General features: G+C 35.7%; 1 protein-coding gene across 1 annotated transcript in view; it reads right to left on the bottom strand.

The window, feature by feature from the left end:
- ARIH1 (ariadne RBR E3 ubiquitin protein ligase 1) overlaps nt 1-24,103 on the bottom strand; it is a 140,377-nt gene that overhangs the window by 56,725 nt on the left and 59,549 nt on the right. Inside the window, exons 3-5 of the mRNA XM_040493195.1 lie at nt 8,006-8,150; nt 777-869; nt 233-288 (exon numbers count right to left, since the gene is read on the bottom strand). Coding sequence (XP_040349129.1) covers nt 233-288; nt 777-869; nt 8,006-8,150 — 294 coding nt within the window. The remainder of the gene's footprint in view (nt 1-232; nt 289-776; nt 870-8,005; nt 8,151-24,103) is intronic.

The following is a 24,103-nucleotide window of genomic DNA, read 5'->3' as shown; positions in this document are numbered from 1 at the left end:
GTTTACTGAAATGCAGCTATCACATATTGCCTAGTATTTTGCCATATATTTACAAGAATAGTGTCTGGGCATTTACCCAAGTTAGAAATTAGCTTTTCTACTACGAAGGAATGTGGATTAGAAAGTCTCTTCAGACTAAAAATTTCACCTCCTTTGATGTTTGAGCAAAAAAATGATTTGGTTTAACCAACTAACCAATATTCAACATGCAATATCTATCAGAAATACTTACATAACTGTGTTGTCATCCACTAAGATATCACAACCATGAGCAGGGCACGAAATAGTCTGAAAAAGATTGAAATTTAAACTATGTCTTCATTCAACAAAAATATTTACTGAATGCTTACCATCGCCAGGCACTAGGTTGAGAATACCTTAACATTTATAGGATCTTAATTGTTCCCTTTCCATTAAAGGAAATGTATGTGTGTATTTATCACCATAATGTAACTGGAACTGCTGACTTGAATAATTGGTTTTTCAATATAAAACTTGAAAGGCACAAGCAAGAGACCTGACAAAATTGCTCAACAAGTTCAGCCTGACATATACACATATTAATGCCGTGGAGAAAACATACCTGGACTGTACCTTTAAATGGATTGCCACATTATAAATAGGAAAAAAAAGCCTCAATTATCTTTTATCTCAATATAGAAAGTAGTTCCTCATGCAATTCATAATCCAGAATGCTTCACCTGTTCATATCTGTGCAAGAGTCTAAACACTGTAGAAAATTCAACAAAAAATGAAAATCAAATTGACATCTTTACCTGTCCCATGCCTTCCTCCATTATTTTGGTAGTTAAATATTCGCTCCAGCACTGCATACAAAACTTATGTCCACATTCAAGGCCAGTGAAATACTGCAACAAAAATAATACATTCACTTTTAAAAGATATTGCCAGAAAAATCACTATACATAGTGACCCAATAAGGCTCTATTAGGTCACATTTTTCATACTGGCTAAAATTTTCCATTTGACAAGACTAGATGGACTCCTAAAATAAACTTGGTGGTAAAATCTAGACACGCAAATACATTTAACACAAAATAATTAATGAGAAATGCATCTATAGTCGATAATTGTAATTTTTAGGAAAGGCAGACAAGTTTGTACTAAATATAAGAATATATCATGTACCAATAAGCATATGAAAACATGCTCAAAATCCACAGCCATCAGACACTACTTAACACCCACTAAAACAGCTGTATTCAAGAAGACACATAATAACAAGTGTTGGCAAGGATGTGGAGAAATCAGAATCTTCATACACTGCTGGTGAGAATGTAAAATGGTGCAGGAACTTTGGAAAACACTGTGGCAGTTTCTCAAATAATTAAACACAGAGTTACTCATGACCCAGCAATTCCACCCCTAGGTATATAGCCAGAAGAACTGAAAACATAGCTCCACACAAAACTTGTATACAAATATTCAGAGCAGGATTTTCACAGTAGCCCCAAGTTGACACAACCCTAATGTCCATCAATTGCCGAATGGATAAACAAAATGTGGAATATCCATTTGAAAGAATATTATCCAAGCATAAAAAGGACTGAAGTGCTGATAAATAGTATAATGCACATGAGACTGAAAACATTATGCTGAATAAAAAGAAGCTAGCCACTAAAGACCACATACTGTTTGATTCGCATGTATACAAAAGGTCCAGAATAGGCAAATTCACAGAGTAGATTAGTGGTTGCCAAGGGTTGGGTGGCAGGCGGCAGGGAGGGAAGTGACTGTAAAAGGATATGAGATTTCTTTTCAGGGTGATGAAAATATTCTAAAGTTTACTGTGATAGTGACTGCAACAACTCTGCAACTATACTAAGAAGCACTTAAAAATTTTTTTTTCTTTACTATTTATTTATTTTTGAGACAGAGAGAGACAGAGCATGAGTGGGGAGGGGCAGAGAGAGAGGGAGACACAGAATCCAAAGCAGGCTCCAGGCTCTGAGCTGTCAGCACAGAGCCTGATGCGGGGCTTGAAGTCGTCTACTGCAAAATCATGACCTGAGCCACCCAGGCACCCCTAACAATCACTTTAAGTAAGTGAACTGTATCGTATGTGAGTTATTATCTCAAAACTGTTACCAAAAATTTCACACAAATATAGGACTTCATAGAGTTGCATGGTATGTTGCTTACCAAGATAATCAAAGTCTTATGGAAACCAGAAAGATTATTCAGATAGCTAAGAATAATAGTAACATTTTGGTCTAATCTTGTATTACTTACATGAGTTGAAATACTATTAATTTGAGGGATGGTTATAAGAAGTATATTATTTTCTATAATGGAATATTAAGCAAGTACTTTAGTAAGTGTCTTGAGGACAGTATTGTAAAAAGACAAATGGTCACTAAGAATATGTTATAATATTTACTTGAAATTATTTTTAAGTGAATAGGTAATATAGGCTCAAGGTCAAAAACAATTATTTAACAGTATGAATTTATGTTGAAAATAAGTCTCCTTTATTCTTTTTTTTTTAAGTCTCCTTTATTCTTATACTTTTCCTCTACTTCTCTACCTAAAAGTAATGACTATTACCATTATTTTACATATTCTTTCAGAGATGTCCTAATGTACACAGGTATACACACACACACAAAGAGTAACACACACTCTCTTCTGCATCTTGGTTTATTATTATTTAATAGGTTTCTTATGTGGTTCTACATTAGTACACGTGGGTCCACCTCTTTCTACATTCTGTATGAAGGTACCATAATTTATTTAAACAGTCCACAATTAAAGGACATTTAGACCTTCTTTTTTTTTGCCGCCATGCTACTGCATTGGCTATATATATATATATACATACATACATACATACACACATACGTATACATACATACATACATACATACACACACACACACACACACATCATTGTGATCATGCAAATTCACCTTGGGACAAATTTTTACAAGTGACATTATAAAAGGTACACATTTACACTTTAATAGATTATTACCACACTTCATTCAAAGAGGTTGTAGCAATTTATACTGTTCAAGAGAACCTGGTTTACAATACCCATGTCAACATAGTATCAAATTCCCTGATCTCTGCAAATCTGACAGGTGAAAATGAATTATCTTCATCAATTTTGATTTTATTTTATTATGAGTGAAGTTTAAGCATTTGAAAAAAGATTTAAGGCTCTACATTTCTTTTTCTGTGCACTCTCTTCACCAATTTTTCCCATTTTTCCACTGGGTTCCCCCCCCCCCTTAATGATTTAGTGGGGATTTTCACCTACTTAGAAAATTGACCATTTATACGTGTGGCAAATATTTTTCAGTTTCGAATCTGAATGTTCCCGTTTTGTTGTCATGCAGAAGCTCTCTACTTATTGATATGTAGCAAAGTGTATTACTTTTACAATTTCTGGCTTCTAAATCAATTAACTTTAATATAAGGAGTTAGGAAGAAATTTAAGATTCTACTCCAGATACCAACCAAGTTGTTCCAATGCCATTTTCTGAACCCACCTGATTTGAAATGCCCCCTTTTATAATACACCAAATTCTCACACATATTTGACTCTATCTTGTTCCACTGCACTGACTATTCTTATATTAGGCAGGACTAGCTCCTCCCTGTTCCCCATCAATCTAGTTGTTATTTTTTTCTCAATATTTTACTATTATTCTATTTTTCCAGACACTCAAGTCATCTTTTTATCTCTGTTAGTATTTCAAGTTTTCTTAATAATAGAGCTTTCACATTTCTTGCCAAGTTTACTTCTAGTTCTTTTATTCTTTTTGTGGCTCACATAATATTTTGAATTCCATTCCATTTTCTAATTAGCTGTTATTTGAAAAGTGCTCATGAAATTTCTGATGTTGCTTATGACATAAGATACCAATAGTCAGGATGCAAAATTCTACACTACGGCATATCAACTATATAAAGAATGCCCAGAAGCAGGCATGGGGGGAAAAAATCTATCAGTGTCCTAAAAGACAGAAAATATTTACCCAGTTTAAAATACAGTGCTATTCTGACTGACAATTATTCTGACTCATTCACAGAGGAAGTGAAGGTAAATATTTTGGAAATCAGTATTCTCATACATTAAAAAAAAAAATCTGGAAACAAACAAAAGAATCTATTCTCATTACTCCCCACTGCTAAAGGAGATCTGGCACTAATTTGTTGCCTGATCACTAATGGAGAGCATATGATTTTCAAGGCTACAATGAGAAGGAGCATTCTATAAAGGACAAATATAGCAGAGTAAAAGATCAACAATTCTAAAATGTTATATTCGTAACTTAAAAACACATATGCATCCTCATATGTTTTCTTTTTTCAAATAAGAATCCTTGAGAATGAGAGACTGAAGGTCACAATGGTTACTAAGTGATCACTGCAAGTAACATCTCTACCTTTGAAACTTCTGGACCAGGGATCATTATAAGATATAAAGAAAGCTTTTTATTCTTTAAAGGCTTCTTTTCAATATATTTTTTTATTAGATACTAAACATTTTAGTTAGATGCTAAACAATGCTAAACAAGATAAATTAGAAAATAAATCACACACACGTCTAAAGATAAAACAAAAACTAACCTGTGGTATAAACGCATTTATTGTGCTCAAGAGCAGTGTCATCATTATGGATATATCTGAGTATCATCATTCTGTTGCATTTCCCTTTCCCTCCTCCTACTTTCACGTATCTCTATTCCTTTACTATCTCGTGCTTATTATCTACTTGGGTCCCTCAACCTTTCCCTGACTCAAGGGATCTTATCAAACTTATCCCTGTGTATATCATAAATAAATCTGACTCAGAATACACTAAATACACATGAAATATTATGTAAAACAAATTAATGGTCCCTTAAAAAAGAACTGAAAGATTAAACACTCTTAAAGGGTTTATTTATCCCTGCCATTTTGCATACTTGGCAACTAATGTCAAACAGCAGTAAGTACATTAAGAATTATCTTTCCTTCATCAGAAGTTGGACAAATAATCTCTAAAGTTAAAGCCATTATGTTTACAAAAACTGAATAATCAGGGCATCAGTTCCCTCATCTATAAAATGGAATCAGTTAAAAACGAATACAGGGTTGGACTTAGATCAGATGTTTTCAGTGTTCCCAGCACAAAGATTCAGAGTGAGGGGGTAAGGGATGAGAGAGTGGACTATCCTTATAATCTTCAAAATTACCTTTAACATATCTGATTCTTAGAATATACAAATTATTTACTTAAAAATGAGATCATAGCTCAAAGTATACTTCCTAGTAGAGTGGGAGAATTAATAAAGATAGATCTTACGCTCTAATTCAAAGCAACATTATTATAAAGTGAATGTTGCTAGGGCTAAGAAACCCCTGAATTGGCCCCAACACAAGGGGTTGGGGGATGGGGGAATTTATGAATTTTAAAGTGCCTGTGAGTCTCTGGAAACCGTTTTTAAAGGAGAGATCACCCACGATAGTTACTCCAAAGTGCTACAGCCTACGCAACCAAAGCATTTGTTTAAAAAATTTGTTTGCATATGGCACTATAAAGCTAAAGTTGCTTTCTGGAAGGATAAAGGTATTGAAGAAATATACTAAATAAAAGGCAAGTATCAGTGTTTGAAGACAGCAGTGGAAATTGAAACATGGGAGTTGTACAACAGAGGTAAAAAAAAAAAAATCATCCAATTAAAGCTTTAATGGAGTCTCAGGTGACATTTACTTGCAAAACTGAAAAGGTTAAAATTATCTTTATATATTAGTCTAAATATTATGAAAAAAAAAAGTCCTAGTTTTATTACACTGTATTTTTCATAATGCTTGGCACAGTTTCCACAACAATCTTTAACTTACTTTCCAAACCATGTTGCGGTTTGTTTTTTTGTCCTATCACTTCCGTAGCCAGACTTCCTTTAAAGAGCAATTTGTTCATATTTATTGCCTCTACTTCCTTTCCCACCTTCAAATCAATGACTCTTCAGGTCATGCAGTATGGTTTTCCATCCTACCACAACACTTAAATTTAACTTTCCAGTATCATCAGTAAACTTCATGTTGTTAATTCCAAAGTCACCCTTCAATTCTTTTCTCTGAAGATTTTAGCAATGTTTCTTACAAGTACATTCTCTTCCTTTGGTTTCTGTATTGCCACATTTTGATGGCTCACCTAACTATCACACTTCCAGAGGTTATTTCAGAGGGCAATTCTCCCTTATCTAAAACTGGGTTAGGGGTCTCTCTCCAACATGTTCCCACAGTATCATGTCCTACTAAAGTGCTTACCATTCTTTCTGAATATGTCATTTTACTTTTCTATCTAGCTAACCTATAAATTACATGAGGCAGGCATTATGCCTTGATTCTCCATTGTGTTTCTAACACTTAGAATAGTGCCTCGTGTGTTGAAAAAAATGAGTAAGTAAATAGCAGGCCTTCTAGTTACAAGTGTAAGCAAAATTTACTATGCAAATCTCCAGTCATGGTTTTTATTCTAATTTGTTGAGACAGTTACACAATACCAAGGGCACTGAGAAAGTTATAAGGGATATTTGTAAGCAGCTAGTTTCAGTACTCAAATTACATTTAAGATTTAAACTACAGAAGATCTGGTTATGCAGAGCAGGAAGAGAAATGCCAGGAAATAAGGAAACCCTGAATGATCTGGGACAAATTCCTTGGGTTTCAGTATTATTTCACAGAAACTTTTATAAATCATACAAATGTCAACTGGTAAAGAGAATCTGTTAGAGACCAATAATAAAATGGTCAAAACATGAATTTAATGTATTTTTAATATTAATGTTGTTTTTTTAAATGCTCAAATTAAGGTTGTGATGTAAAGAAGGAAATTATACAATCCTCAGAATAGTAGAGACTTGAAAAAATATCTTATCCAACTCATTTGAAAGATAAAAAGAACTCCAACCCAGTGACATTTAATAATTTACTATGTAAAGTCAAATAGTTAGCATTAGAGCTATGATCTAACTTGAGAACTTGGAAATTCAACTCAACACCTTACCTACAAAATTATTTCCATTCTCTGTTCTATTTCTCTAAGAGCACTTAATTACTTTCTTTTAAAACCTCTTTTGTAAGCACTTGTACATGTGCACAAATTAGTTCCCTTCAAATGGGCCTCTACAGAGATACACAGAAATCTCAGAGAAAAACAATGAAAAACCTTCAATATGTTAAAATATGTAATATTGTTGACAAAGACTTTGTATATAGTAATTATTAGGAAGAGTTTGAATAAGGTAGTTATTTTTATAGAATTAAATTATTTCTTAGATATCTTAAAACATCTTAGAGGTGAATTCCAAGAGACTAACTACATTTATGCCACAAATATTATTTTTCTATGGTTACTAATAAAGTAAGGACTTCATACAAAGATTATGTTTAAGCCTAAAATTCTTTACTAGACATGCCAAAGTAAATCACCTAAATTCAATAGGTTTTAAGAGGGATACTTTACTGAAGAGAAACATCAATTAATTGGTCCTAGTGTCTGCTCCAACTCTGTTACCACTTGCTATATTTAAGAATCTCCATTAGAATGGATCTGCATAAGTGAAAATCTTTGGTTATGAAAAATCCTGAAAGCTCCATAGTAAAATGCTATTAAAGATATTTTATAAGTGTTTTGGATATTTTTAAATGTTAGTTTTAAATCTGTTTTATTTTGGATGAAAAATTATTCTATTCACTGCCCACCTATTGAACAATTCTCCCATGATAGTAAAATGAACTCAGAATAGATTTAGGTATGTAATGACAACCTGGACAAGTTGCTGCTTAAAAAGCAAACAGGGAAGGAAGGGGAAAGAACAAGCTCTATTCTTCCTCTTCCTTTCCTTTATCCTTAATATTCTGATAGGTTACTGTTTTACTACAATACAATCCCAAGCTCCCAGATCTCCCTTTGTTTAAATAATGAAAGTTGATTTACCCTCTGAAACTAAGAGTCAGTGCTGGCCTTAAACTACCAGATACTCACCGAGTTAGGGTAGTTCAAGTAGCAGATCTGACAAGGCATATCCTGTGCTGATGACCTTGTATTCATCTGGCGTGTTCGAGACTTTTTACTTGGATTAATTACATGACACTCAGCAAAGAGCTTCTCCAGGTTTCCATCAAAGTACCTGCATTATTTAAACAGAAAGGATGAGAGCCCAGCAATAGCACACTGTTAGAGCTCTCCAAAAACCTGATTTTCTATAGGGAACAGAAATGAACTGAATTAAAATAAACCCAAATCACAACCTTTTTTTGCTCAGAGGAAATGAGGTATATGGCTACAAACTGTAGCAAAAAAAAAAAAAAAAAAAAAAAAAATTCATATGCACACACACACACATACACACACACACATATATGAAAGCAGTTTGAGCTTTTGTTGCTGTTTTGGTCTTTGTTATTATCCTGGAAGGTTAGGCTATTACTATTTTAATAGTACTACAAGTAAAACTTAAGAATGAAAGTTGTTACTATCTCTGATGGTACCTTATAAAGAGTAGTGATATTTTTAAAAGGCTAGGTTGTATTTTATACAAGTAATTTTATTAATAATTTTAGTTACACCAACTTAAATATATTAGCAAGTAAACTATCTGCAAAGCATATCTTACCCCACAAATCATTTACATGTGTCTCATTCTACAAAATATATTTGCTTTCTAATTAGTCTCTTAAAGTAATTTTTAACTAGCAAAGGGGTGGAAGGAGGAAACAAAAACTATACCTTAAAATGTTTTTATATCAAATAATCTATATATTAGCCTTTCATACAGGTTTCAACAGGTTTCTAAATATACCTAAGTAGCTCACCATCTAGTATCAAGAGCACAGAATGCCAAGTATGATTTATAGAGCTTCAAGTGAACTGCAGATTTCTTTTTTTTTTTTTTAATGTTTATTTATTTTTGAGACAGAGAGAGACAGAGCATGAGCAGGGGAGGGGCAGAGAGAGAGGGAGACACAGAATCCGAAGCAGGCTCCAGGCTCTGAGCTGTCAGCACAGAGCCCGACGCGGGGCTCGAACTCACGAACTGTGAGATCATGACCTGAGCCGAAGTCGGACGCTTAACCGACTGAGCCACCCAGGCACCCCTGCAGATTTCTTCACAGAAGACAGTGGCAAATACTTAGCACAGTATTTCCCATTAATCCAGATGAGACATGGTTGCTGGCCTCCCAAAATATCTTAATATTCTAAAGGGACAAGCAATAGATACAAAAAAACTGCAATCTGTAAATCAATATAACTAATGAAAAATCTGGTCAATTACTTTTTAGCTTATAAAGCCTAGGTGTCAATAACTACAGTGTTCTTTACATACAAACAGGAGTCTCTCAAGTTAAAAAATAAGTGATACTCAAAAGAGATTTCCATTTTTTTAAATGCAGGTCTTGTTCAAGCTTTGTGTCAAAGCACTTGCTATGGAAAGTAAATCCAGGAAATCACTCAAATGAGAACAAATCACTCTCCTTAGACTAATAAATATCTTTTTATAAATACTTTGACTACAGTATGTTTCACTAAAATGATCAAATTATTAATCAAAATGTCCATACATTATAAAAGGGGAACTCATATAAAGTTAAAGCTGTTAATGATGATTTACCTAATCAAAATATATAGAGCAAAAAATAAAATGCTTTCCTACTAATTACTTCTGAGAAAACCTAAGATATCAAGTTTTATCTCAAAAGCAGAAAGCATATGAAGCTAACACTAAATATGAACAGGTAAACCAATTAAACACATTGTCAGAAAAAATATTCATGCTCACATTAAGAGACAAACTTCTGCCATCCAAACTTGACTACATGAAATGACTAACTCCTAACACTTTGGTGATCATTCTAAACAGCAATCTCTGCATACACACACGTGTCTGTAATTTCATATAAATAAAATCTACTCCAGATTTATAACCTTCAGTAAACAATATGTTAAGACATCTTTGTCAATGAACATTGTTTTTCATTGTTGCATAATATTCCACTGTAGCTATAACTATAATTTACCTAACCAGCCTTATACTAGGGACAGTTAGATGTTCCACATAAGTAATTCTACTTTAAAACCTTGGCCCATCTGATAGGGAAAGAAATATCTAGACTTAACTTACATTTCTTTATCAGTGAGGCTGAACATATTTTATTTTTCTATGAAGATCTTACCATTAATTTATGAGTTCAGTGTATCAACAGGAAGAACAAACAACCCTTTGTCTCCTGCATTGCCTTCTTCCTCCAGTTTCTAACTTGCCCTCAACTTGTTTAATGGTGTTTAATTGCCACTTTTAATTTTTATGTAGGCATACTGACCATACAATCTTGTTGTGGGTTCTGGATTTCATATCAAGCTTTGCAAGATCCCTAAACCTAAAGATTATAAAAATTCATCCATGACTTATTTCGGCTTAAACTGTTTCCATTAAAACTGTTGATTCACAAGGAAATTTTTTGTAGTAAGGAATCAAGCAGGGATTCCATTTCATTTAAATTAAAATGGCTATTTACTGAAGGGTGTTTCAACTACCCTAAACACTTCCTCCTACCTGTAGGTCTCAACTTAACCCTCAGTTTCTCCCCACTGCAAACCCCCAAATTAGGTAAGGTTCCCTGTATAACATCCTCACGGAACTCTGTACTCCTGCACAACACTTATCACATGACCAACTCCATAATCATTTATGCTTTCTCTGCCAAGATGTAAATCCCATCAGTACTATTTTATTACTACTGTAGCACCTGTGTCTAGAAGAATATTATAATCACTCGATTGCTTTTTAAAGAGTAACTGACTTAGAGTAACTTCTTAAAGATATTCCATATAACAAATTTGAATTTCTTTGCTTTAGGCATTACTTTTTTTTAATTTAAGTTTATTTATTTTGAGAGAGTGAGCAAGCGGGGGAAGGGGCACAGAGGGAGAGAGAGAATCCAGCAGGCTCCATGCTGCAGCACAGAGCCCAAGATGGGGCTTGAACTTACAAACTCTAAGATCATGACCTGAGCCAAAACCAAGAGTTGGATGCTTAACCAACTAAGCCACCCAGGTGCCCCTGCTTTAAATGTATTTCTTAAAGAAAGACTATAAGCTTTTTGATACATTGTAGGAGCCTTCAGAGAATTTTCAAATACTGCCCAGGTAAGCAGAATGGAAAGGTGAAGAATCCATTCATACTGTTGGACATAGTGGTCCTAGAAATCTTTTTCTTTTACTTAAGTTCCATTTTATACGAAATGTAACATTTTAAAAATTGGCTTCTTTTTGTTTCTATTTTTACTGATTACATGGTCTACAACGACTCTGTAATGGTTATCTAGAAAATACTGAAATCTAATTTATTTTCACTAAACGTAACTTAAAATCTGTACTTAGGCCTATTTTTAAAAAATTTCTTTCTTTTTTCTTTTTAAGAGAGCGAGGTGTGTGTGTGTGCAAGCAGGGGAGGTGCAGAGGGAGAGGGAGAAATTCCCAAGTGGGCTGCACACTGCCACCACGGAACCCAACGCGGAGCCCAATCCCACAAACCTGGGATTATGACCTAAGCCAAAATCAAGAGTCGGGATGCTCAATCGACTGAGCCATCTAGGGGCACACCAAGCCTATTTCTTCAGTTGTCAACTTTAAATATATTGAGTGTCGTTAATATGACCTGACACGTAACCCTCTGGGGTTTTGTTTGGAAATTCCTGGAGCTTTTCCTAGTTGATTATCATTTTATGTAATTGTTTCACTAATTACATTATTTTTATATTATATAACTTTTCTTTCAAGATAATAAGAACTTTTTTGTTCCTTAACCTGATTGTTAACCTGATTACCTAATTACTTACACAAAATTCAAATGCTCACTTTGGCCAAAATCTGCCCCCCATCTCCCAATATTCTTTATATTGACAATATCCATTTCCCTCTGATACCTGCTGTTATCAAAGTCCGTGGTCAAAATAATTTTTCTCATTTTATAACTCAAATCCTTTTTTTTTCCTTAAGTTTATTTATTTTTGAGACAGAGAGAGACAGAGCATGAAAGGGGGAGGGTCAGAGAGAGAGGGAGACACAGAATCGGAAGCAGGCTCCAGGCTCTGAGCCATCAGCCCAGAGCCCGACGCGGGGCTCGAACCCACGGACTGTGAGATAGTGACCTGAGCTGAAGTCGGAGGCTTAACCGACTGAGCCACCCAGGCACCCCTCAAATCCTTTTTCACCTAGCATATATGTAATTTTGTTTTCTTTCTTCTTTCTTGAAATCTATTCGTTCTATGGGCTTTATCTTAGCTTTCAGGGTTTTTTTTTGAAATGCCATTTAGGCCTCAATTACTTCAAGATTCTTTTTAGTTATTAAGACTGTGTCCTGGTGGATTTGTACCCAGTCTTTGTTAATTTGTCCTCCTGCCTACCATCTGCTAATTCCTTCTTTGTCCTTTTCCTGTCGTATGTAGCTCTATTTGCCATAGTGTCTGCTCTGTTTCTTGCTGTTCCCAATGTGATTTCAAGTTCTGCGGGATTATTACGTGTCCTTTTTTTCTTACTTTCCTCAACTTCCTTTTTATCTTGTTCTGTTGTTTTATCAATTCATCTTTGATCCTTCATCTCACAGAGTCTATGTGTATTTTAATTTCCTTAAGAGAACAGAGAAGCTTCTTTTTTTTTTAATTAAAAAAATTTTTTTAAATCTTTATTTTTAACAGAGAGAGACAGATCATGAATGGGGGAAGGGCAGAGAGAGAGAGAGAGAGAGAGAGAGAGAGAGAGAGAGAGAGAGAAACACAGAATGTGAATCAACCTCCAGGCTCTGAGCTGTCAGCACAGATCCCGATGTGGGGCCTGAACTCACCAACAGTAAGTTCATGATCTGAGCCAAAGTCAGACGCTCAACCAACTGAGCCACCCAGGTGCCCCTTAAATTTTTTTTAATGTTTATTTATTTTTGAGAGCGAGAGATAGAGCGCAAGTGGGGGAGGGGCAGAGAGAGAGAGGGAGACACAGAATCTGAAGCAGGCTCCAGGCTCTGGGCTGTCAGTATGGACACCTGATGTGGGGCTAGAACTCACGAACCGTGAGATCATGACCTGAGCCGAAGTCACACATTTAACCGACTGAGCCACCGAGGCATCCTGCTTCTTCTTTCTAATTTTGATTGTTTTATTGTTTTATTAAGGACTACGTGCTCAAGAGTATGGGTGGATTCTTAACTCCCATTTACCTGGTCACTATTGCTAGTATGCCAGCTTTTACATACATCTTCCCTCATGTAAAACAGGCCAAAATGAAAAGAGACTGACTGATTCAGGGTGAAGTACTGCAGCTCAGGTATCTTGTTTAATCAGTTAACACGTATTTCTGTCTGCTTCAATGACTTTACCAAACAGCTGCAAAGCTTATCCTAGGACATTGCTTCCCTCTTTTCCTGCAACTCCTGCCACCCACCCTTTTGAGAAAACCATTCATGTGATGAAAATAAGAATGGAAGTGAAAATAAAAATAAGAATAGCCATGTGGTTTTTCCTCTGGTGCAGGCCCTCCTCGGTCAGGAAGAGCACAATTAAGAGTATCCCCACCTTCTCTCTCACATGGCCTAGATTTCTCCAGATTAAGATTGTTAGAAGGGCAACTGGAGAGGTTTCTCAGCAGAGATTTTTAAATCCTCTTTTCTCTCTAGGATTCTTTCTGTTCATTCAGTGTATTTACAGAAATACAGTTAAGCAAACTCACACTTAATTAGCCAACTTTCCAGACAGAATACATAGATCTTAAATTTTTCATTTTACTTGACTTCTAGACAGAAATATAGCAAACAATTTGAATTAAATTTCAAGGTGCTAACAGTTACAGCCTAAGAACTATGTCTGATTGTGGGGAGAGGAGACATGCTGATAGGGGTACATAGCTGGAAATTGTTGCTTTTTGAATTTTCAATGATGGTGGCATCGTTTGCCATTTCAATATTTAATTTTGCCATTAGGGGTTTATCTTAAAAGCCCCTACAGCTGCACATTTCATAAATAGACCACTGTTGAAGAACTTATTTTCACAACAGAATCAGAAAAGCAAAAAGGTTAAGTTAATTTAAAGTTATACGGTGGGCTTTTCTATTGCATATTTTTAGGCTGTTAAAGTTCAATCCTCCTTACAGGTTTTTTAATGCTTCCAATACATATTTATAACAAGTCAATTATCTTATTGCTGTTAAGTCTGAGAGGGAACGAAAGTACACACATATATGATAATGTACACAAATACATTATATATATATACACACACACACACATATCCATCCATGTATAAATATGCATATACACACACTTTTACTTCTAAATAACCAAATCATTTTGCTTCAATATTTTCATGTGGCATTTTATGGGTACCAGACTTCAATTTCAAAAGGCGACAGAACAGTCACAATTACTCTGTACCTTAATTAACTATAGTTCTCATAAATCAAAAAAGGTCTGTGACACCAACATTTCTTCTAGGAATTACAATTTCAACTATTCTTTGGGTCCCATTAACCTGCTTCTAATGGTGTCAGTTTTCCAATTTTAGAAAAAGTATACTTAGACAAAAGGTCAAACGAGCAAAGGAATACCTTAAGTTTGTTTAAATCATATGGATGGATAAGAACTGTTATCATATTGGGGCGCCTGGGTGGCGCAGTTGGTTAAGCATCCGACTTCAGCCAGGTCACGATCTCGCGGTCCATGAGTTCGAGCCCCGCGTCAGGCTTTGGGCTGATGGCTCAGAGCCTGGAGCCTGTTTCCGATTCTGTGTCTCCCTCTCTCTCTGCCCCTCCCCCGTTCATGCTCTGTCTCTCTCTGTCCCAAAAATAAATAAACGTTGAAAAAAAAAAAAAAGAACTGTTATCATATTAATGAAAAGCAAAAATAATCGTTGGGCATGGAAAGGAGTCCTAGAACAGTAAAACTGAACCACAGTAAATAGACTAGGAGAGGCGGCTTTCCCACATATAGACATTAGTTTCAGAAACTCATATTCCATAGAAAGAAACCAGTAGATGCAGTACAGTATGGTACTATAGACATGCTATTAAGAAATATTGAAGCAAACAGTTCTCACTTAACTGTAGATGTGTTACTTCGATAAAAATTTAAATTTAAAAAAGGGCTCTTAAAGTAGAATGTGGTTTTTAAAGGTATTCTTTCAAAAGAAGGACTAAAATCGGAACATAAGATGACTGGCACACATATGAACCTCTACTAGGTAAAAAACTAAAACTTAGGGATAGAATGGGATGGACTGAAGAATAGAAAATCTTTTCTTCTAAGGAAGACTTTTGGCCCTCATAAGAAAACAAATCTAATGAGGACTTATACATGTCTATAAGAACTTGCTTTAACAGTTTTGTCATTTGGGGTGCCTGGGTGGCTCAGTTGATTAAGTGTCCAACTTCAGCTCAGGTCACGATGTCATGGCTCGTGAGATTGAGCCCCCTCATCAGGCTCTGCGCTGACAACTCAGAGCCTGAAGCCTGCTTCAGATTCTGTGTCTCCCTCTCTCTGCCCCTCCCCTACTTGTGCCTGCACTCTTTCTCTCAAAAAAAAAAAAAAAATAAATAAATAAATAAATAAAATAAATAAAAAAAATTTTTTGTGATTTGGGGTGCATGGGTGGCTCAGTCAGTTAAGCATCTGACTTTGGCTCAGTTCATGATCTCACAGTTCATGAGTCTCATGGTTCTGTCAGCACAGAGACCATTTCAGATCCTCTGTCATACCATGCCCCAGCCCCTCCCCTGCTCACATGCATGCACATGCGTGCTCACACTCTCTCAAAAATAAACATTAATTAAAATTCTTTTTCAGTTTTGTGGGTTTTTTTCTGCTAATCTAAAAATAAGTTTAGTTCTCATTGTAATATTAATGTGTTACATGTGGTTTAAAGCTGAATAAACATACTGGTCATGTATTTTTTTTAAATATTTTTTGAGACTTCTAAGACTGTTCTCCCACTGGGGAAAAACACCCTAACAAAAAACAAAAAAAACAAAAAAACAAAAAAAAACAGCATGATCCTGAGCTTGCTTACTGTTCAACAAAAAAACCACTCTGACAAAGAAGCTACTAAATAAGTTGCAGTACAAAAATCTCATTTTTTATTTAAATTCCAGTTAGTCAACATACAGTGTAGTATTAGTTTCAGGTGTACAGTATAGTGATTCAACAATTCCAAACATCACTTGGTGTTCATCACAAGCATACTCCTTAATCCCCATCTCCTATTTAACCCGTACCTGCCTCACCTCCCCTCTGGAAACCACCAGTTTGTTCTATGTAGTTAAGTCATTTTGCGGTTTGCCTTTCTTTTTTTCCCTTTGCTTCTTTGTTTTATTTCTTAATTCCTTAGATGAGTAAAATCATACGTTGTCTTTCTCTGACTGACTTACTTTGCTTAGCATAATACTCTCTAGAGCTCTAACCATATTGTTGCAAATGGCAAGGTTTCATTCTTCTTTATATTACTGCATAATTTTTGAGAAACTTTCTGCCATTTGTTCCCTCATCCTTTATGCTTTCTGGTTCTGACCCATGATGAAAGCAAGTATATTAAGAAACGAACTTCAGTGAAACAGATGTACGATAACTCTAGTCTTAAATTCGCACAACTGTAACAGAAACACAATAATCTATGCCATCTTCCCCAAAGGCTCCCATCTCCACTTATTACAGACAAATTTAAATATACAAAAGTCAAAAAAGAAGAGTAAATTGAACTCCCACATACCCATCATCCAGCTTTAACTATCAACAACATTTTGCTAATCTAAAGACTGTTATGAAGAATAAAATTTTGTTCTCACATGATTTATTTTTTTCTTAGATTTTATTTTTAAGTAAAATCTAAATTCGGTGAGGGGCTTAAACTCATGACCCAAAGATCAAGAGTCACATGCTCTACTAAGCCTGCCATATGCCTCACTCTCATATGAACTTTTAAGGTAGATCTGAAACCATGCCTGACATTTTAAGAAGGTAATGATTATTCCCTTCACAGGTAGCTGTCCACATTCCCTGGCTCAATTAGGAGTATTTCAATTTACCAAATTCTTCTAACCCAAAGCCTCTGGAACTTCAAGAATGTTACAGTATCCAAAACTTTATAACTGATTTACATGCTTATTCGCTGTACCCCTCCACCAGAGGAAAAGTTGCAAAGCTTTTATTATTTTCTCAAAAGAGACTATGGCCCCCAAAAATGACAAGAACCAGTTATCATTATTTTTTTTAAACTATTTTTTACTTCTGAGAAAACAAAGACAGTGGCTTCTGTGCCCTCTGTACAAATATGTGCATGCAAGGGAAGTTTCTACAGCCTCTTCTCTACTCAGTGGTGCTTTCCTCCTGCTACACATGAGCAGCAAAACTTAGATAAAATGAAATAAATTACTTGTGATTCATGCAATAGTGGATCTGATTCCAATTAAAGAGAAATATAAAAAATATATACAAAACATTTTGAATGATATTTTATAATTTTGCTCACAATGTTTCAATATATTTAATGCGAAGTCCTCAGGCTGTAAATGTTGAGAGCCTCTAGAACAAAAAAGTATATTTAAAATCCAACTATGCAGGGCGCCTGACTGGCTCAGTCAGAAGAGCATGCAGCTCTTAATCTCAGGGTTGTGAGTTTGAGCCCCACACTGGGTGCAGAGATTACTTAAAAATAAAATCTTTAGGGGTGCCTGGGTGGCTCAGTCGGTTAAGCGTTCGACTTTGGCTCAGTCATGATCTCACAGTTCATGGGTTCAAGCCCTGTGTTGGGGCCCTGGGCTGGGCCCTGTGCTAATAGGTCAGAGCCTGGAGCCAGCTTAGGATTCTGTGTCTTCTCTCTCTCCTCCTCCTCCCCTGCTTGTTTGCTTGCTCGCTCGCTCTCAAAAATAAACATACATTAAAAAAATAAAATCTTTAAGGGGAGCCTAGGTGGCTCAGTCAGTTAAGCATCCGAATTTGGCTCTGGTCATGATCTCATGGTTTGTGAGTTTAAGCCCCAATTCAGGCTCTCTGCTGTCAGCAGGGCCCGCTTTGGATCCTCTGTCTCCCTCTCTCTCTACCCCTGCCCACTAGCTCTCTCAAAAATAAAAACATTTATAAAAAATAAAACCTTTAAAAACAAATAGAAAATAAATATAAGATCTAGCTATGCTAACACTAAAAGTAAGTCATCCAAATACAAAACAATAGGGTGCCTGGGTGGCTCAGTAGGTTACATGTGCTTTGGCTCAGGTCATGATCTGGCAGTTTGTGAGTTCAAGCCCCATGTTGGGCTCTGTGCTGCCAGTTCAGAGCCTGGAGCCTGCTTCGGATTCTGTGTTTCCTGCTCTCTCTCTGCCCCTCCTCTGCTCACGCTGTGTTCTCTCCCAAAAATAAACATTAAAAAAAAGGAAAAACAATATACAAGACAGTATATATGTAATATCCATTGTTACATAGTTCCTTTACATACTAAGCAACTATATTAGGAACTGTGCTGGTTTGTGGCAGTGTTAATGGCTCTGAAGGAAAAATATAGATAGTTACTTCAATCTGATATGCTAAGTATACAAGAGGTGGGAGGAGAATGCTAGGAAAGTATAGAAAATAGCAACTAACTTCAAGAAGTTAAAATGACTTAACAGTAAATGTGTTAAGAATTCAGAGATTAAGGGGATCCTAAGGGCATCATATAAATTGTATGTGATGTACAGAATTATACACAATGCCTGTGAGCACAACCTCAGAATGAAATATTATCGATGCTCTCTGAATCTGTATATAATATAGCTCTTGAGGAGACTGGGTCCTGAACAGTCAAAGGCAACCTAACAGAGTGTAGACAAATAAGTACAGACATATAGAATAGAGTGAGGGGCGCCTGGGTGGCTCAGTCGGTTAAGCATCCGACTTCAGCTCAGGGCATGATATCACGGTCCATGAGTTCAAGCCCCGCATCGGGCTCTGTGCTGACAGTTCAGAGCCTGGAGCCTGCTTCAGATTCTGTGTCTCCCTCTCTCTGACCCTCCCCATTCATGCTCTGTCTCTCTCTGTCTCAAAAATAAATAAACATTAAAAAAAAAATTAGAATAGAGTGAAAAGTATGGAAGGTTTTTAAAAGTCAGTATAGCTTTGATGTGGTAAGAACCACAAAGGTAGTGGAGGTTGATAAAGTAAGTTCACATGGTCAAAGTTAAGTTTAGGACAGACATGACAGTAGAGCCTAGGAAAGCAGTTGAGAAAACTGTCTTGGAAATATGTTGATTTACTTGTAGGTAACCAAAGGTACTATTAATCCTAAAACAATCCAAAAACAAACTGGACCTTCCCTTTTAAGGTTGTTCTTTTTCCTATGTGCGTGTGTTTTAAAATTATTTTTATTGTGAGATAACACAATTCTAGAAAAGTGCATAAATATCCATGAGCAGCTTACAAACTTATAATGCAAAGACCACAACCCAGGACAAGAGCTAGAATAATGCAAATACTTCATAAACACTCCAAACATTCCTTCTCATTAACAAACTCCTCTTCACCGAGAGGTAATCATTATCCTGTTTTTCTTTATAGTTTTACTGCCTAAATATACATCCTTAAACAATATGGCCTAGATTTGCTGGTTTTTGAATTGCATATAAACAAATTCATATAGGAGGTGAGTATTTAGAGGTTTTCCTTTCACTTAATATGATAGTTTTGTGTTATATATATTTTTAATTTTAGAGAGAAAGAGTGAGAGAGAGAATCTTAAGAAGGCTCCACTCTCAGTATAGAGCCTGATGCAGGGCTTGATCCCACAACCCTGGGATCATGGCCTGAGAGCTGAAAGCCGAAATCATTCAACTGACTGAGCCACCCAGGCACCCTTCAAGATGATGGTTTTTAAGATTCATCTATACAGTCACTTGTAGCTCTAATTCATTTATTTTTCATTGTTGAATAGTTATTATATAAATATACCATAATTATCCATGTATCTATAGGCATTTGCGTTGTTTGTAGGTAGGAGTTGTTATGAATAATGCTGCTATGAGCACAGTTATGACTTTCAATTTAGATGTGCATATTTCTTTCTATTGGGTATATACCTGGGAGTGGAATTACTGGGTCAAAGATATGTGTGTAAATACTAAGAGAAAAAAAATAATAAAATTTATTTTTACCATCTTTCTAAAATCATTTAACAACTTATCTGTAGATTCCTTTGGATTTGCTATATACGCAACTCATATCATCAGTGAATATGAACTGTTTATCATCTCCTTTACAACTGTGATACTTTTTTTATACTACGGGCTAGAATCTTCTTCAGTATTATGTAGAACAGAAGTGAAAATAATACATACTCATGTCTTGAACTCTATCTGAAAGGGAAATCTTTTCAACATTTCAGCATGAACTATGATATCTCAACAGGTATGTTTACAGATTTACTACATTAAGAAAGTTCTCTTTTCTGCCTAGTTTGCTAATGGCCTCTTTTTTTAAATCAAGAATGAGGGGTGCCTGGGTGGCTCAGTCAGTTAAGTGTCTGACTCTTGATTTCAGCTCAGTTCATGATCTCATGGTTTGTGAGATCAAGCCTGGTGCTGGGCTCTGAGCTGGCAGCACCAAGCCTGCTTGGGATTCTCTCCCTCTCTCTCTGCCCCCTCTCTCAAAATAAATGAGCTTTAAAAATAAATAAATAAGATCATGAATGATTACACTGATTTTTAGCAACTGCTCCTTTGCATCTATTGAGACTGTTTTTTTCCCATTAAAATTTGTTCAAGTGACCATATTGAATTGTTCCAGGTTAAACCAACCTAGGATTCCTGGGATCAACTGGAGTTGGCAAGGCTGGATTATTATCCTTTTTATGTACTGCTGAATTCAATTTGCAAATATATGGGGTTTTATTTTTTGCATCTATGTAAATGAGAGAAACTGGCAAGTAATATTTCTTTGGGTTTTGGAATCAAGGTTGTGACAGCCTTAAGAAGGTGGGTAATCCTCATTTTGTTTTCTAGAAGAATACAAGGTTAGAGAATGTAAAGTTGGAGTTACTATTTCATTTAATGTTGGCAGAACTTCCAAATGTATCTATCTGGACTTACTTTTCTTCACAGAAAATTTCAGTTTATAGTTGATAGCCCATATAGGTTTTCTATTTATTTCTTATGTCAATTTCAGTAAACTGACATTTCTAAGCATTTATCCCTTTCAGTAAAATTTCAAATATTGACACAGTTATCTTATGAGGTTATAATTACTTTTAAATATCTGCAGGATTCAAAGTGACATTTTTTTAATGTTTATTTTTGAGAGAGAGAGCGCACGCGCGCTAGCGAGAGCGAGCATGCAAATGGGGTAAGGACAGAGAGAGAGTGAGACAGAGGATTCGAAGTGAGCTCTGCACTGACAGCAGAGAGCCTAACACAGGGCTCAAGCTCATGAACCAGGAGATCATGACCTGAGCCGAAGTTGGACTCTTAACCAACTGAACCACCCAGGCACACCCTAAAGGGACATTCTTTTTCATTTCTGATATTAGTTATTTGTGCCTTTTTCTTCATTAATCTCAACAAGGTGTCACTGTTGTCAGGTTGTTTTTTTTTTAATCTTTTGGTTTGACCCCCTTTACTATAGGTTTCTTTTTTATTTTATTAAATACTGCTCTGTGTTATTTCTTCTTGTAATTTCTCTAAATTTATTATGTTGCTTGTTTTCTATCTTGATACATCTAGCTCATTACTTGAGACTCGATATGAAAGCTTAGTTCACTGCTTTCCTTATATATGCATTTAAGGTTATACACTCTACTCTTGAGCACAACTTAGGCTGCATTCCCCAATTTTTCCCCTTAATATTCAAACAGTTGATTAAATAACAATTATTAATATTCAAAACTTCAACACTGACAGAACTTAAAATGTTGACTTAAAAAAATACAAAGGCTAGTTACAACATAAAGGTGTTTATATTAATTAAAAGATAGTACTGTTTATGAAAATATTTTCCATGAACACTGTATTCTAAATTGGCATTTACTATCTTTCAACATACTGAGGTATCCATCTTACTATCACTTCCACTGTTGCTGTTAAGAAGTCAGCTGTCCTCTCAAAGAATACATAATAGGGGCGCCTGGGTGGCTCAGTCGGTTGAGCGGCTGCCTTCGGCTCAGGTCACGATCTGGCGGTCCACGAGTTCGAGCCCCGCGTCGGGCTCTGGGCTGATGGCTCGGAGCCTGGAGCCTGCTTCTGATTCTGTGTCTCCCTCTCTCTCTGCCCCTCCCCTGCCTCTGTCTCTCTCTCAAAAATAATAAACATTAAAAAAAAATTAAAAAAAAATACATAATGTATGCTTTCTATATTTTTTCTCTATATACATTATATATACACAAATCTTTGCTTTTTGAAAGTAATCTCCCTTGTATCTTTATGATTATCTATTTTTGCTGTTGTTTCTATAGTTGTACTATGATGTTTTAAAACGTGCATTTCCCCCCACCCAAAATATGGATTTTTTACCATATTTCATGAAATCTAAAATGTTTTGGTGCTGAAATTTTGTGATCTTACCAGAAAGTGATGAGGGGAAAATTTTCACATTAAGTCAATATTTCAATATTGTTGGACTGTAAAGTGCCATCAATTGAAAGATGTATTCAAATTTCAAACACATTAAAATATCTTAGAATCAATTAAATATTATTTATTATGCATGGGAACTGTTAGGTTTCTTAAATTCTGTGGCATGTTTTTCTTTTACCAATCTGGAAAATTATCAGCCATTATATCTTCATATATTGCCTCTGGGCCATTCTCTCCTAAAACTAAATGAGATCTTCTCATTATATCCTCTATGTTTCTTAACTTTCCTTCTGTATTTTCCATCTTTTAGTGTATGTACTTAATTTAGATAGTGGTTTGATCTTTTAGCAAACTAAAGCTCTCGTTAGCTTTGTCCAATGTACTGTTAAAATTAATTCACTGAGTGAATTTTGCTTATTTTGTTATAGCTTGAGAGCTTAATGTTCTTTCCCCAGAAAAGATTTATATTTGCTTCTGTCAAGTGCCTGGATACATTAATAGTCTAGGACCAACTTAATCCATATTCAAGGCTTAAAGTTGTCTGGACCACCCAAATGACATGAATATTATCTTCAATCTTCAGAAGAGCTGGTTTACCTAATCCTCATTCTTCCAGAAATTCTTTTTTTTTGTTTTCAGTTTACTTATTTTGAGAGAGAGAGAGAGAGAGAGAGAGAGAGAGAGAGAAAACACACGCAGGGGAGGGGCAGAGACAAAGAATCTCAAGCAAGCTCTGCACTGTCAGTACAGAGCCTCTCACGGGGCTCAAACCCACAAACTGCGAGAGCATGACCTAAGGAGAAATCAAGAGTCAGATGCTCAACCGAATGAGCCACCCAAGTGCCCCTACCTTATCCTCATGCCTAAGTGGGCCTAAGACTCTAACATTTTCCCCACTTCCCCCCTCTCCCCAAGCAAAGGGCCAACAAAAATCACAGCTCAGTCTCTCAGCTACCTCTTCTAGATCAGAACATACTTCCAGGGCAAAGCAGACTGGAATGCTTGGCTCATCTCTCTAGATTTCCATATTCTCTTATTCCTATTTTACAAATTTTTTGATTTTTTTGATTTTTGTTTTTTAAATTTACTTTTTGATTTTCTTAACTTTTAAGATGTTCCAATATCATACAGATTTCTCTATTGTATTTAGTAGATAGAATGGTCCAAATTACCAGAAGTTTCCTAGAGCCTTGTATATTCTGTCACAGTTAAAACTCCCCCTGAACATCCCTTCCATCTATACTTTGCATTCAATTAACCATCACCATCCTAAGTCAAGCCAACATTTCCCTTTTACTTAGAATATTAAAATAGTTTTCCAATGGGTCATCCTGCTGATGGATAATCAGCTCATATTATAACCAATTTTTTTCCTGCACTAATGCCCTTTTATCACATTTCTCCATAAAACAACCTTCAAAGCTTTCCACTTCATAGGAATAAAAGGCCAAATTCATGCCCAGGTTCCCATGTCACCTGCCCTCCCAAGTCCAATCAAATGACACCTCATC

The sequence above is a fragment of the Herpailurus yagouaroundi genome, unplaced genomic scaffold (assembly GCF_014898765.1).
Source record: "Herpailurus yagouaroundi ecotype Mexico unplaced genomic scaffold, PumYag 184, whole genome shotgun sequence".
NCBI classification, from domain to species: domain Eukaryota; kingdom Metazoa; phylum Chordata; class Mammalia; order Carnivora; family Felidae; genus Herpailurus; species Herpailurus yagouaroundi.
Note: the sequence above shows the minus strand (reverse complement) of the source record. Positions and strands in the feature narration are given on the sequence as shown.